We start from the raw sequence: 15918 nt of genomic DNA on the forward strand, positions 1-15918 counted from the left end.
TATTATTGTTAAGCTTTGAGGGGATGCCTGCCTTGATTTCCCTAAGGGGTGTGCAAGTAGCCTTGAAAAGAATTGGGTGAAAATTCAGTCTTTTTGGAATTTTATTTTCTAAGGTGGTTTATTTTCTAAGGTGGGAAAGTAGGCATATTTCTCATTTAGAGCATTATTAAATTTTATTGTGATATTGTTTTGATATTGACTGAAAATATCATTTTTCTGCTACTTGGAAATCCCCAGGGGATCTTTGACTACCTTGTACCCACAACTCCTTACCCTGTCCTGAGAGATGGGAAAACATTAAGCATGAGGTACTTGGCTAGTTTCTGTTCATTAGACTAAAATGGGATACTTTGAGGTCATGATTTATAACAACATGCCTAGGGACATACCACTCTCTCAACTGAAGCAGTGGTTGTTTTTGGTCCACCCTGTGAGTCCCTCTGTTGCAATTCTTTTTTATGTACTAGGCAGTTACAAAAACTTGTATTTATAAAGAGCTTTAAAAATTTTCCCAAATGCTGGGCGCCTGGGTGGCTCAGTGGGTTAAGCCTCTGCCTTCGGCTCAGGTCATGATCTCAGGGTCCTGGGATCGAGCCCCGCATCGGGCTCTCTGCTCAGCGGGGAGCCTGCTTCCTCCTCTCTCTCTGTCTACCCGCCTCTCTGCCTGCTTGTGATCTCTGTCAAATAAATAAATAAAATCTTTAAAAAAAAAAAAAAAATTTTCCCAAATGCTTTCATACCTGTTATTTTCTTTTTCTTCACACTGATGTAGGAGGGGTACCTGTTGTCCCATTTTATAGATGAGTAAGTTAGGCACATACATGTAATCAGTGGTCAGGATGAATACCCGGGCCTTCCGATATAACTGCTTTTTGTGGGGAGACCACACATTTTAAAGTTTGTTTCTTGAGTAATATCTTTTCAGAAATACTTAGCTTTTCCACCTTTTTTTTTTAAAGAAACAAGATTTTTTTTTAAGATTTAATTTATTTATTTGACAGACAGAGATAAGTAGGCAGAGATACAGGCAGAGAGAGCGGGGGAAGCAGGCTCCCTGCTGAGCAGAGAGCCCAATGTGGGGCTCGATCCCTGGACCCTGGGATCATGACCTGAGCCAAAGACAGAGGCTTTAACTCACTGAGCCACCCAGGAGTCCCTCCACCTTTTTTAAGAAAGGATTTGAGGGGAGAATTAAAGTGCAAGCTATACGTAAGCACAAGGGTGCTCAGAAATTTTCATAGAGGTAGAATCTCTTGACATTCAGTGTAGGCAGTTAGTCGCAATGATTGAGCTGTTAGCTCTTGAGTATGCCAGCTTCCAGAAGACACAGGCAGGGTTCAGCCAGCACTGCTTTACAAGCACGTAGTATGTGATTTGTAGAATAAATAGGTTAAAGGGCTTTTTTATTTCAACGAAAATGATAATCTAGAAATTCCAGTTCTCTCTGATTAATTCTTAAAAGCCACTCCCAGTGCTGGATAGCCTCCGATTACTTTACCAGCTCTTGAACACTGGTTCTCAGAATCACTTGGGTGGCTTTTTTAAAAAAATGCACATTCCTGGGCCCCCAGCCAAACCTACAGAATCAGACTCTCTGGAAGGCAGTTTAAGTTCTTTAGTTGATTTGGATGGCCATTGAGGTTGGGTTACTCCCAGAGGGATTAATGGATTTGATGACCTCCCTCCCTAGCTGCCCCCTTCCCTGAAGAAAACCAGCAGGTAAGTGGGCTGTCCTGAAGGAACAAAGGCATTCTTAAAATTGCTAATCCATTGATCCCTTGAACCAAAGCCACTGAAGGAGAGAGCAGGCTCCTGTGTGGCTAAAACGAATGATGCAGTATAAGCTCATCTTGATCATGTATCTGCCGTGTTTCTGCAGCATCGGGCTCTAATGGAAGAACTAAATCGCAGCAAGAAGGACTTTGAAGCAATCATTCAAGCCAAGAACAAAGAATTGGAACAGACCAAGGTACTAGAAGGAAGATGAAGGTTTAGAATTTGGTTAGTACACGCAACTCAGCATTTTCAACAGTGCAAGGGTTGCTCTGGTGAATGAAGAGAGAGATTATGGTGGTTCCTTGCCTCAGGGGAAATAATCCGTAAAATTATTCAGGCCTATGGAAGGGTCTGCCTGATGTTTTTTTCCTTCCCTCATTTAGAAGCGGAACACTGGGAATGAGACTCATCCTGCAGTCTCGTCCTTCGGCTGTGGTGGTAGACGCTCCTTCAGAGTGTTTCGCTGACACAGGCTAAGGGGTGATACAGTCAAGAAACAGTTCGTCCTGATGACTGTAGGTCATTATTTCCCACGTCACATCAGTGGAATTCTTAAATTAGGGTTTTGTTTTGTTTTTTTAAGATTTTATTTATTTATTTGACAGAGATCACAAGTAGGCAGAGAAGCAGGCAGAGAGAGAGGGGGAAGCAGGCTCCCTGCCGAGCAGAGAGCCCAATGTGGGGCTCAACCTCAGGACCCTGGGATCATGACCTGAGCCAAAGGCAGAGGCTTTAACCCACTGAGCCAACCAGGCGCCCCTAAATTAGGGGTTCTAAACTCAGGTGCTCACCAAGGAAGACTGAAAGTAGAAGTGAGTGAAGTGACCTGTGTGCAGGCTCCACAGTAGGAAGTTGTGAGGACAGAGGCACACCAGCAAGGGGCACTCGCCACCCCCCTTGCCCACCTTGTCCCCAAGAGGCAGCTCTTCTCTGCTGCAGCCAGTTGTTGCCATCCAGAAACGCAGGCCCACTGTTGTCAGAGCTTCTGACTTTTCCACAGAAGATGGAAATCCAAATGTTTATGTGAATTGTTTCAATTTTAAATATTAGCAACAAATTCAAGGCTTTTTTGTTGTATTTTTTAATACCATGAGGGCCAAACTAAACAAATCTGCCAGCTAGATCCAGTCCACGGGCCAGCAGTTTGGAGCCTCTGACCTGAACTTAATGTCTGAGATTGACTGCGTCTCTCAGCCCACCCTTCTCCACAGACAGACCTGGAGCAGAGTACAGAAAAGAGGAGGCTCAACTTTGATTTGATTTGAGATCCTCTGTTTAAATCACATAGTACCTTCTTTCTTAACTTCCAAAAACCACATCTTTTTAAACCTAGCAATTTGTAAGTTTTCAGGGAACTTGACTCTAGTTAAAATGGGTCCAGATCCTTTGCTGCCCTAGGCAGTGTGACGGTCTTTGCTTTGATTAGAAGTGACAATAAAAGATGAAAAACTAATCAGTTACTCAGATATACCCTAAATGGCCTTACCTTTCCCTTCAGGGGCTCTTGACACTTCCAGCTTAGGGGATGAGGTGCTGACTTAAATAAATATTTGCTTTAAGAGAACATACCTAGGATCCTTCCCAAAAAGTGTGTCCACAGCAGGGTCTGACCTCTTGGTGAAAACAGAAGGAAATTGGACTGCAGACCTCTGTAGGAGGAGGGGTGGCAAACATCATAAAGCTTGGATCCCGAAGACCCTGGAAGAGGCCCTCTTTCAGCCTCTTGCCTCCAGGGAGTATAAGTGTTATCCTCATTTTGTAGAAGAGGCAGCTGCAAGGAACACAGGGGACCTTATAAACTAATTCAGGCTTCCTGCCTCTATGGACTGTTTTTCATGTCTGCTTTTGTGTCCAATGAATTCTTGGTTGCTTGGGATGATTTTATATCACCCCTAAACTGCTATTAGTTATAGGATACATAATGCCTCTTTCTAATCTTGGGTGGAAGGTGGGGTAAGTATGCTATCTTCTGTTAGTTCTGGGAAAGGAGACAGAACCTACAATGCAAATACACAAAGTGGAGAGAGGAAAGAAAGGCAGACAGTGCCCTATATTAGAGAGCAGTGGTGAGAAACCGTAACTCTCAGGGAAAGGGTTTCATTCTCCTATTGCTGCACCAGTTTGAATATTTTACTTGGATTCCCAAATCCTATTCCAGATAGTTAATACTCCTCCCTGTCCTGTTGTGCATTCTTTTTGGTTCCCCAAATGACAGGTGGGGTTGGGGTTGTGTGTCTTTGCAGGAAGAGAAGGAGAAGGTACAGGCACAGAAGGAAGAAGTGCTTAGCCACGTGAATGACGTGCTAGAGAATGAGCTCCAGTGTATTATTTGCTCCGAATACTTCATTGAGGTAATGACAAGCAGTGGCTTGTGCCTTCTTGTTCCTCTCAACCCTGAACAGAGCCTCAGCTGTACAGGTTCTGCTACAGGGAAACATTCTGAAGAGATTTTTATTCTTGGAATCTATTGTAGTTATTTGACCTCAAAGTGACCTGAGAGGTGGCCATATCTCGTTTGTTTTTTGTGGTCTTCTTTACCTTTACTGATCTTTTTATTTCGTCTGTTGTTGAGTGTTTATTTGGTACAATCGCTATTTTTAGCTGCAGTAAAGCCTTTATTTCTTTGTTGTTGGGAGAAAATGGGGCCATATGGCATTAGATTTTTGAAGTATCCGAGTAAAGTTGCTCAACAAAGCTTCTCTTTACTCTAAATGGGTGTGGAGCTGAGAGTGGGCGGATAGTGCAGCCTTCAACAGGGTGGTAAATGTCACTGACGTGTGGTCACTTTGGGAATTCAGCAGCCAAGTGGAACATATTTCAGGGACACTCTGAGGCTCCCTGTGAAAACAAAAACATTTCCTAGGTTTCCATTTGTTATCATGTCGTATTTTTGCATTGACTTTATTTGTCACAAATTCTATCATTTGTGACCAGTTCATCTTACACCACTCATCTCAAAGTCAAGTTGTTAAAGGACAGTGCTTTCCAGACTTCTTTAGAAAGGAGAGTGTATGCACGCACTCCTTCCTTCTCTCTGGTAGTCTATAGGGAGGGTGAGTGTATTAGCCTCCTGGGAAGGGCAGGTCTGTTTCTTTTGCTTGGATCCAGTTTGACTTCAGGTCATCGTTTCTGCCATAGTTGCTAGTCATTTGATTGCCTACTTTGGAGAGACTCAGTGTGGCTTTGACAGGGCTTTGCTAGAGGAAGGCAAGGGAAGGGGCGTTGGGCTGGGTGATGAGTTACCCCACCCGGAACATCTGCACAGACGTAGAAGAGACAAACAACCTGACCTGTGCCTTGTTTGCCATAGACCATCTGACCTTTTCACGGTCACCTTGTAAAGTCAGTGTTGAAAAGAGGTTTTATGTTAATCAGACAGGTTTTTAGTCCTGTTTGTGAGGATTTATCTCATATAGTTAACAAAATATCTCCTAGTTGGCGTTCTGTGCTTGATTTGGCATTTGAAAAATGTATAATTTCTGGTATTTTCTGTCCTAACAGCAGGAATGAAGACTTTTGAGCCTCAGAAAAACTTGTATTTTAGGAGATGTACATAAACAAATGTAATGAAGAGGACGGTTTATATTTTCAGAAGTGAAAAGGGCCCTGGCAGAAATCTGACCATTGGAATGACTTGGAGGAGTTCCTCAGCTTTAGACTCCCTTCTGCTTTCCCTCCTCTCACAGGCTTATTTACTTAAGGGTTCAGTCACTGTCCGTGAACCCATTACATTTTTTCCATTTTTTTAGTTTCTTTTTCCCCCAGCCTTTTTAGTTGTCTTTATATGTATTTTTCTTTTTGTTTCTTTTTTTTTTAAGATTTTATTTATTTATTTGACAGACAGAGATCACAAGTAAGCAGAGAGGCAGGCAGAGAGAGAGGAGGAAGCAGGCTCCCCGCCGAGCGGAGAGCCCGATGCGGGGCTCCATGCGGGGCTCGATTCCAGGACCGTCGGATCATGACCTGAGCCGAAGGCAGAGGCTTTAACCCACTGAATCACCCAGGCACCTTGTCTTTTTGTTTCTTTTGAGTATAGATGATGCTTCTACTGTTCTATATACTGAGTATTCAGAATGTGCTCCCCATTGTCTATTAAAATTGAAGCTCTGATTCACCATCAGCAGGTTATACATTTGTTTTCCATGAGAGAATTAGTGATGTATGTGGACCAAACATTCACACGCTTACTAGTCCTACTTGTATCCAGTGACGTTTGTTTGCAAGGTAGCTAAGCCGCATTAGCAGTGTCATCTGAATTGGTGGAACAAGACAGACCAATCAGCCTACATCTATGAACTTACCTTTGAGAAAGAAGCTGAACGATCTGACTTAAAATTTCCCATCCCCAAGAACAATTCTAATACCATCTGTAAGGCCTCTAGATGGGATTAGGGTTAAATTTCCATTTGGCCTTGGAAATGAACTCCTGTGCTAGATTTGTGATCACAATAGCCCTGGAAAAGTAAGCATGATGGTTCTGATGTGTGTGTTTGCATTCCCATTGTAGGCTGTCACCTTGAACTGTGCCCACAGTTTCTGCTCTTACTGTATCAATGAGTGGATGAAGCGGAAGGTAGAATGCCCCATTTGTCGGAAGGACATCAAGTCCAAAACCCACTCCCTGGTTCTGGATAATTGCATTAATAAGATGGTAGATAATCTGAGCTCAGAAGTGAAAGAACGACGAATTGTCCTCATTAGGGAACGAAAAGGTAAGTGGGTATGAATAAGAAGGTGAGTTCCCTCAACAGAAGACTGACAAACTTAAGCAGATTTTTTTAGTTCGGGAAGAGAGAGAAATGATTCTTAAACTAAAGAAGAGGAGGGAGAAATGGGAAAAAAGGAAAGAGAGTTAAAGGTAATGAACATTGTAGAAAGAGTTGAGGGAGAATGGACTCGCCTATTTGAGTAGTAGGGAAGGGGGAGTCTTAAGTGTATGTACCTTGGTTATGGGTGTGGGTGGAAAACACGGTCAGAAGGCTTATTGTACTGATCACTAGATGGTGCTGTTGTCCAAGACAGTTCAGTTGCTGTCCAAGTGTTGGCAAAAACCTTGGGTTGGGTACACCGTTATCAACAGGAGATGAACAAGTCAGAGATTGGCAAATTGGAGAATGCTTGGTGAGAATACGTGTTTTATAGTAAGTCATAGCTTAATTACACAAATTGGACATGATGTCAGATTAGATAAATTTAATCTTTGGGGATCCTAATATGTTTACCAGCTTGTCTCCCAGTTGGAGAGAATTTGGATAAAGAGGTTGGGGAAATGGTGGGTAAATTCCCCTAATGAAACATGCTTCCTTGGCGAATATCCACTTATTCAACTAAGTGATCCCATCTCCCTTGGAGCTTGCTGTGTTGCGGGTTGCAGAGCCCCTCCACTTGAGACTTAAATGTTTTTGTGGCAAAAGATACATCCTGGGGCAAGGCACAAGGAAGCTAATGGAGAGGAAAAAGGATTGATTCTTGGCCAGGGGTGAGAGCTCCCAGAAGCAGGGTGGATCTGGTCCCTCTAATAATCCAGCACAGCACTACCTTGTGGGAGAACATCAGAGCCAAGGTGCTGTGATGTCAGTCGGCTGCACATAAAGGCCGAGCAGAGAAGAAGACCCAGAAGCTCACTGCCCTTACAGGTGCTCCCCACCACCACCCAGCCATTGGTAACCCAGACTCAACGTGTCTCTGAATGTACCTGTCTCCAAGTCCAGAGAAACAAGCCCTAAAAGCCATGCTGCTCAGAGTAGGATCTTCTGTCTGCTACTTCCTTCCTGCTAGCCCTTCAGCGGATGTCGGCTGCTTTGAGTAGGGCGGGGAATCTGCCACTAATCTGTAGGCATCTGTTCTGTGACCCTGGCACTTGGCTGGTCAGCCAAAGCCGAGGCAGCAAGCCTGTGCAGAGCCAGGTGAAGTAGCTGCTGAGCGGGAAGTGGCCTTGAGCCTCTTCTGCCGAGGAAGGCATTCTGACCTGTGGAAGGCTGGGACAGCCCTCAGGTGATTCTTTGGAACCCAAGTGTTTTCCAATGACAGCTGTGTGCTCATAGATTTTGTCAGTTTGGGCCCTCCCAGATCTTTTACCTCGCAGGAGCCACTAGATTCTGGCAGAATCCCGTTGCTTTTCCCCTCACTTCTCACTGTCAGCAATTATAGGAACAGTACATACCACACAGGACTAAAGAGATACAGACGGCATTGTTGCAGCTCCCATAGCCCTCAGTCTGTGGAGAAGGGAGAAAGGCAGGGAGGCAGTGGGACGAGTTCCAGGCCAGAGTGCTGAGACACTGGAGAGGAGCGGGCGGTCAGTTTGGCCTGGGCAGGCGGAGGTACAGTAGGAAGCTTCATGGAAGTGCCATTTGAACAGAGTCTCAAGGTTCCCAAGGCCGGTGCTTCCCAAGCAGAGGCTGCAGCGCAAACAAAGCATAGAGGCACGAGAAGCAGTGCAGTGTTCCTAGCAGTGCCTCCTCATGGCCCATAGGTGACAGAATGTCCACGTGGTGCCAGAGTAAGTGAGGACAGCCACCAACTTGTGAAGTGTTCCGCTGAGGTGTGGTAAATGCTTTCTGAGGGGACAATGACCCGGGACCCAGATTTAACCCAGGTCAGCCTTCTAGCTGCAGTGTGCTGGAGCAGGGCACGAGGAACACCCACATACTTTCTTCACTGAGCCCACTGACTGGGTTTTTTCTCATGTGTGCAAGTGCCATAGATGGCTTCATGCAGCACTGGAAAGGGAAGGAAGAGCTCCGTGTCCAAAGTTCACCTCTGGCTCTCCTCACACAGAGTTATAGCTGCAGAATAAATCACATCAGACCCCCCCCCCCCCCCACCGTTCTCCCTCCAGAGGCTACAGAGGGTGCCTCTCTGCCTTTTTGGTAACCCTCGGAGCCTATGCGGTGAGCTGAAGCGGCCTCCCTGCCGTGCTTCCTGGCGGGAGGGGCGCTGACACTGGTCTCCGTTTCCATGGTTATCGTAGCAAATGCAGCTCTGAGGAGTTCTCCACAGAGAGAGAAGGTTCTGAGTCCTGATTTAGGTAAACATGTGCCAGAGCCATCAGCAGCTCCACTGGTCTGCAGTATGAGGTTTAGAGAAAATTCCCAGTTCATATATCGACTTTCCTTGCCAATTGAAAGCTGCTTTAATCCCCAATGCATGGGAATTTGAAAAAGGACCTGACTTAGGATCTGGGAACCAGGATTGGCAGGCCTGTAATTGTCAGAGTTCAGATACCACCGAAGGGCTGTTTGCCTCCCGGGCAGGGGTTGCTCTTACCAGATTCGGGGAGGGAAAACCCTTCTCTCTGTGAGGCCTCCCTGGCTGGTGATTGTCTTCTAGTTCCATATCCCTGTGGGAGGAGTGATGCCACATGACTGATGAGCCACTGACCCTCATAAACTCTGTGAGGCCAGATTATACAGAGGAGAGGAGGAGAAGGCTTGGAGACTAGATCCTGTGTTAGAAAAAGGATGCTCTGGAGCTGGGGCAGATAATAGACATCTAGTAAGTGCTTGTCACATGAATAACTGTGGCTCTCTGGGATTTTGACATGAGATTTTCTGAAGGGAAGACATTTTTTGACATTCCCTGCAGAGGATCTCTCTCCGGAGCTGGTGGGGTGCTGGAGCAGAGTCTTCTGTCAGCTACGCCCCCTCTTCTGTTTGTTCTGTTCTCATTAAATGTTGGTTGGTTGACAGAGTGTTAACATTCTCACTTTTAGCTTTCCCTAGCAGTTTCTTTGGGTTGTGCTCAGAAAAGAAGAAAGCAGATTACCTAGAAATAAAATTGTTGGTCCTTTTAGAACAGTGATTTTCAGTCCAGGGGCATTTTCAAACTACATTCCCTGGCTCCCTTGATACTATCACATTGAACCAAGGCTACTGGTGGGAGCATGCTGTGGCCTTTAGGTATGCTGAGGTGAGAAGAAAGGTTTATGAACCACAGCTTCCTGAATCTGTGACACAGAGGCCCCCGTAGAGGTTGAGGGTCTCTAGGGAGATAGACTCAGGTCAGACCACAGGGCCTGTGGCTCTTGCCAGTTTCCTGTGGGCTCTGAGGAGAGTGATCAGACATGGGACAGGAGAAACTGGCAGTCACTTAAGAGAGTATCTGCCTGCCCAGCTGTAAGGTTTTCCTTGATAATGCCCATCACCCTCTGCTGAAAGACAGAGCCTCATAAAGGAGTATGTGGGCATGGCTGCAGTAATGGTGTCTGGCAAGCTGAGCTCATCCACAGAGCGTACTTGTTAGCAAGTACTTTGAATCCACCCAGCCCTGCCCCTAGATAGTCTGAAGGGTCGTGCACATGAAGTCAGCATGCGTGCCCAGCACAGGACAGTTCATCTAGGGGAAAATGGCTTTCAGCAAGGTAGCCACGGGCTGGGGTGTCCACAGGCATGCATGCAAATAGTTTGTAACACTGAACTCTTAAATTTTTGACTTTTAAAGATTCTTCCTTTGCAAAATTGTCATGGGATAGAAAATTAGTAGACTTATTCCTAGAAACTGTTTTGTATTTCTCCATCACCACCTCTCATTTTTTCCCCTTATTTTTCATTTCCTTCTCTCTTTTTGTCTGTTGTCCTTCCTTTCCTTGTCCCTTGATGGGCGTCTCCCCCATCAGTCTTGTGGCATCTCAGATGCATAGTTGGAAACGATAAGGGCAGCACAGGAACTGTCCCCCCAGTGGGGGAGGGGACCGTGATTGGAGTAGAGGTCACCTGTGGGATTAATAGCCGTGTGTGGAGTAGCAGCCCATGATAGCCTAGAACCTCAGATTGCTTGCAGAGTCTAGAGTCCTTTAGACTTTTTTTTTTAAGATTTTATTTATTTATTTGAGGAAGAATGTACGCATGCGCACAAGCGGGGCAAGGACATTAGGACAGAAACCCAAGCAGACTCCGTGCTGAATGTAGAGCCTGAGGCACAGAGCCTGAGGCAGAGGTCAGTCCCACCACTCTGAGATCACAATCTGAGCAGAAATCAAGAGTTGGATGCTGGACCAACTGAGCCACCCAGGCGCCCCTTTTGTCTTCTTAATGATAACATAGAGTTATTTTGGTTCTCTAAAAAAATGGATTCTCCCTTCCCGAGCATGTGACTTTATGATTTCCTTTACAGACATACACTTTCAGGAACTTCTTATTATAGAAGACCACCTGTGTAAATACAGAGGAGTGTTATTAACCAAAGCAGATTTTCCTTGAGAGTTTCTTGGTTTCTACACTTAACTCTAGATGAACACAGAGCATTTTTAGATCTCCATGAACTAATCTCAGAGAGTGGCTGGGGTCACTGACTAAGCTTCTTCCTCCCTCCCCCCATAGAATGTCATAGAATTAGGTGCATCATCATTGAGGCTTCTCTGCACCAGCTGGATATATATCCTGCCCGACTGCCTGCCACTGTGGTTTTTAAGAAATCTGATGAGACCAGACATGCTCCTATTCCTGGCTAAGACATCTGCTTGAATTGCTTTCTGCTTTTCTACTCTAGAGAGTTTAGACCTCTTTTACCCTTGTCCCATGAAACCTGAATCAGAACCAACCACAAAGAGTATCTCTTCCTTGATTCCTATCATCTGGGCCTTTCCTTCTCAGTTCTTACTAAGTGCCAGGTGTTGGGGATAAAAGTAAGCAGGGCATCAGAGGACAAATTGCCTTTTGGATGTAGCAGGAGTGTGGGACATTGATGACTTTATCTAGTACAAGTTTGGGGGGACTAGTGGGGTGAGAAGCTAGTTTGCCGTGAATTGGAGAATGAGTGTGAGGTTAGAAAGTAAAGTAAGATAGACAAGGTCCTCAAGAAATTTGGTTACCACTAAGACATAGGGACAGCACCAAGAGAAGGCCATAGCTGGAGGAGAAGGTGGGATAAGAGGAAGTTTTTGTTTTGTTTTTTTATTTTGAAGACATGAGAGATCTGAGTGTGTTTAGTTGCTGAGCCTGTGGAGGAGGAGATGCTGGGAAGTTGAGATAGTGGGTAGGGCCAGATTCTTTGGAAATCAGGAGAGGGCAGGGCAGGGAATGCACAGAACAGATGGGGGAATTAGTGTCTAAAAGTGGGAGGGTACATCCTGTTATCTAGAGAGAAGGGTTTAATGTGGGAGGGTGGGCAAGGCAATTTGCTTGAGGAGAGTCAAGAGAATTTCTTTCCTGTGGCTTTTTTATTTTTCTGTGTGCTACTAGGTGAGGCTTTAGCTGCAAGGAAGGGAGACTCACTTAGCTCTCTCAGCTCTCCAAGGCTGCCCACAAGTGGAGAAGAGTAGGATTTTATAATCCTGTCAGTCCTCCTACCAAGTGTTCAGGACCTCAGTCTCAGGGAACGGGACTGTCTCTTTGGTAGCTTTATTGTGCTCTTAGGCTAGGATCCCGGCTTGCCCGGATTGAGGAAGCAGAAACAATACATAGCAGTAAATTATCCCTCCTACCTCCTCCCTTTCCTCCTGTCCTTGCCTAGTGCTATGTATATAATTCCTTCGTCCTTCAACAGTGTGCATTGAGGGCCAGCTTTGTGCCAAGTGCTGCTGTAGTTTCCAGGAATAGAAAGAGAAGCGAAAATCTAGTAAGTTAGATGTGATTAGTGCTACAAGAAAAAGCAAGGGATCAGAGAGTGATCGTTGCCATTTTTGGTAGGGTAGTCATGGAAGGCGCAGAGAGAGGGCAGTACTGGAGTAAGGCCCTGGAGGCAGTGGCCACAGGAAGGGAGAACACTCTTGGGGGGGAGCAGAGGGGCGGCAAGGCAGCCAGTGTAACCCCAGTGGAGCACGCCATGGGGGCGAGGAGGGCAGCACCGAAGGACCTCACGGTCCTTCATGGGCCTTGAACTCTTACTCTGGGAGAGATGAGGAGCAGGCTCTGAACAGCGTGACATGAGGATGGCAGCAGGGGGGCCAGGCCAGGGAAATACAGGCTTCTCCTTTAATTCTCTTTTCTTTCTCTTCCAAGCAAAGAGACTCTCCTGAAGACCACGCTCCAGGGGCGTTCGAGGGATTGCCAGGCAGTGGGAGCTTGGGATGGTCTGGAGGATTATCTGTGGCCAGGTCTTGAGCTGCTCTGAGATAGAGCATGGGACGGAGCCACGTGGGACAGAGACCGAGTTAGGAAGTCCTCCTCATGAGCCTCCGTGTTGGCCGGCCGCGCTGCCACCGCTGTCCGAGGCCATGCTGGTACTCCCTGTGAGGGCTGCTTCCGGGTACTTGATATACTGCTTCACTGTGTGTTGAATGGGTTATGTATTTCTGTTCTGCTTTTTAAATTTATTGTTTTTGTTATCATCTGGGTACCTCAGAAGCACCTCAGTTGACATTTGTTTTGGACAGGTTGGGTGTAACCCCTATGGCTGCCCCTAAAAGCCAAGGCAGCCTCTCTTGGAGAGGATGGCCTACCTCTTTGTGAAAACAAGATGTCATTTCCTGGAAATAAAATGTAAAGCCTATCGGTTGCTCAGCTGGGCTTTGGTGTGTTTATCTTCTTCCCTTCCAGCTCCCACACAGTCTCACAAGTAAACATTGACAGCTCATAAATTGCAACCAAGAAAGTGACTCTATCAGATGATAGACTCAAGTGAATGTCAGCCTAAGAACCAAGCCCAAGATCATGGCCATAGCAGATGGGCTCTGTTACGGCCCTGACTGTTTTACCTTTTCATTCCAGAGGTAGGTCACTGCTTACTTGGTTTCAGGACCAGGTGGCTTCCCCTCTCTCAGCTGGGATTCGGAAGTTGTTCCTGAATCTATTTTATTTATTAATTTATTTAATGAACTCTATACCCAGTGTGGGGCTCAAACTAAAACACTGGTTCAGAAGTCATACGTTCCACTGACAGAGGCAGCCAAGTGCCCCCAAATCTCTTTTAGCCAGTCTCAGAAAACAAGGGCAATGGTTTTATGAGAATGTAATTTTATCTATTTGTTTATTTGTTTGTTTGTTTGACAGAGACACAGAGAGAGGGAACACAAATGGGGGTGGGGGTGGGAGAGGGAGAAGCAGGCTTCCTGCCAAGCGGAGAGCCCGACGTGGGGCTTGATCCCAGGACTCTAGGATCATGACATGAGCCGAAGGCAGACACTTAATGACTGAGCCACCCAGGCATCCCTGAATATTCTGTTTTTAAAAGACAAACCAAAAACTAGCCCAAACTTTTGCATTATTTTGCTACAGGATGTTCTTTCCCTGGAGAGATATCTGATATTAAACATCATCTGCATTTTGCTTGCCTAGAAATATACATGGTAACTTTTCTGACTGCAGCACCCAACCACAGTATAGCAGAGCCCCACCACTGTGTAGTCTGACTCTAATTAAAGGCATGTTCTCTACAATGGGGCTCCGAGAAACTGAGTAAAGAGGGTTTGTTTCGGATTCCGCTTTATTACACAGATGAATGCAGCCAACCTGCTTTGTGAAGCGCTTTGCAGTGAGTGGCAGGTGTCCCATATATATCTGATTCTGTTAATGTAGAAAGGGCCTACTCTACCTGTAGGCATGCTTCATCTCAGCAATCAGACTGTGCCCAGGCGGGGGACTTTGCCCTCTGTGGGTTCGATAGCTGGGTACTTGTCATCTGCTTCTCCAATTGTAAGATGCTGTTTTTACAGAAAGGCCTAAATCCCCTTGTTATCTATCTCCAGCTCTTCTCTCTCACAACTGTTTCCTCTGAACGACTATCCAGGTAGTCACCACAGCTGTCAGAGTACCTGAGATGGGCAGTTTTCTCCAGCTGCCTGTTTGCTTTTACATCCTGACTCTGGATAGAATCTCCCTGCTTCATAACTAAGGGAAACCTAGAAATTAGAGATGCCCTAAATATGTTCTCAACAACACATTTTAGGCCTCTAAAGAATTCTAACTACTAACTATATTTGACACAGAAATTAAGAGAAGGAACATCTAACTTGCACTGTGGTCCTAACCTCAGAACCTAAGAAAGTAAAGAGAATCATGTAATTTACTGCCCCCCACCAAGAGATGCAGTCTTGTTAATGGGTGCAGGACCTCATTTGAGCAGAATGCTGCCACTGGTAACAGTAGGCCAAGGGCTTGTTCTTCTGAAGTTAAACTTCCCACTTGGTCAATTCTTTTGGCTTTTTCTATAAATGGGATTTGAGGCAGTAGGAGTAGGGAGCTTCTGGGGGGATGATGGGCCTTGTATTAGTGATTTCATCAGTTTAGAAGAACATACAAATCCCAGGAGAGGGTTGGATCTGTAGTAGATGCTCAGTAACTACATGCTGTATTTCTCTTGTCTATACCACCCAGGAACAGTGTACCCACCAGGGTTACCAGAGCTCACTACTTTAATTTCCATGCATATTTCCTGCTTGTGTTTGCTTTACCAAATTCTAAAGCAGATCCCCCCACCTCAGATCCAATTTCCAGACCCACTGTCTCCACTATGCATTTCCCTTTGGCTTCTATGAATGATTTAATCTGGTGTAACTTTTTTGTCAGACAGTGGCCATTTGAATTCTGGATGTTTCCAGTAGACTCAGTAATAGTTATTGAATACCCATTTTTTGACTAGGTGCTGCTCTAGGTGTTTGGGGTATGGCACAAAAAAAGCTGCTGTGAGCCTTCAATCTGTTCTAGGAGGGGTCAAAAGGTCAAAAGTTTCCCAGAAAGGTTTTACCACATTCCTGTGGGAGGGGTTTAACAGTGCTGCCTATGGAGCTAGCATGTTGGATGTGTCTTCACATTCCTCAGACTTCAGACTGAATCCACTCCAAGATATAAAGCTGAAATTTCGTACCTTCAGGACCTGGGTCTCCAGAGTGTTTTCCATCCATTTGCCTCCCCTTAAGATGTAGCTCTCTCCCAGCTCTAGCCAGGGGCCTTCAAGGACATCTCTGAGGCAAGTTTGAGCCCTCCCAGCATGGGAGGCAGGCCCAGAAGACCCCCTCAGAACTGCATGAGACCATCATAGCCCTACATAGGCAGTCGCCTAGGTGACCACTGAGGGAGCTTCAAGATGACAGGACTTCAGCCCAGGTAGGCACACCCAAATGTGTCTGAAGTAAGTATTGACACCACACTGGGCCTGGGGATGGGTGGGACCGGGTAGGTTTCTAGGACGTGTGCCTTTGTGAGTTTATGCCTAGCTGTGAGAACTCTTACGACCTATGACTCTTCTCGGTTCCTCAGCTCCTTA

General features: G+C 45.8%; 1 protein-coding gene across 2 annotated transcripts in view; it reads left to right on the plus strand.

Annotated features, from left to right (window-relative positions):
* RNF8 (ring finger protein 8) overlaps window positions 1-13217 on the plus strand; it is a 31829-nt gene extending 18612 nt beyond the window's left edge. Inside the window, exons 5-8 of one of the 2 annotated variants that reach the window (XM_080805843.1) lie at window positions 1880-1969; window positions 4020-4127; window positions 6284-6488; window positions 12717-13217. In XM_080805843.1, the coding sequence (XP_080661969.1) occupies window positions 1880-1969; window positions 4020-4127; window positions 6284-6488; window positions 12717-12733 (420 nt within the window). In that variant the 3' untranslated portion in view covers window positions 12734-13217. The remainder of the gene's footprint in view (window positions 1-1879; window positions 1970-4019; window positions 4128-6283; window positions 6489-12716) is intronic. The other variant, XM_080805844.1, reaches the window with a different exon arrangement.
* Window positions 13218-15918: the final 2701 nt, after the last annotated feature.

Source organism: Martes martes (assembly GCF_963455335.1).
Source record: "Martes martes genome assembly, chromosome: 6".
Lineage (NCBI taxonomy): Eukaryota > Metazoa > Chordata > Mammalia > Carnivora > Mustelidae > Martes > Martes martes.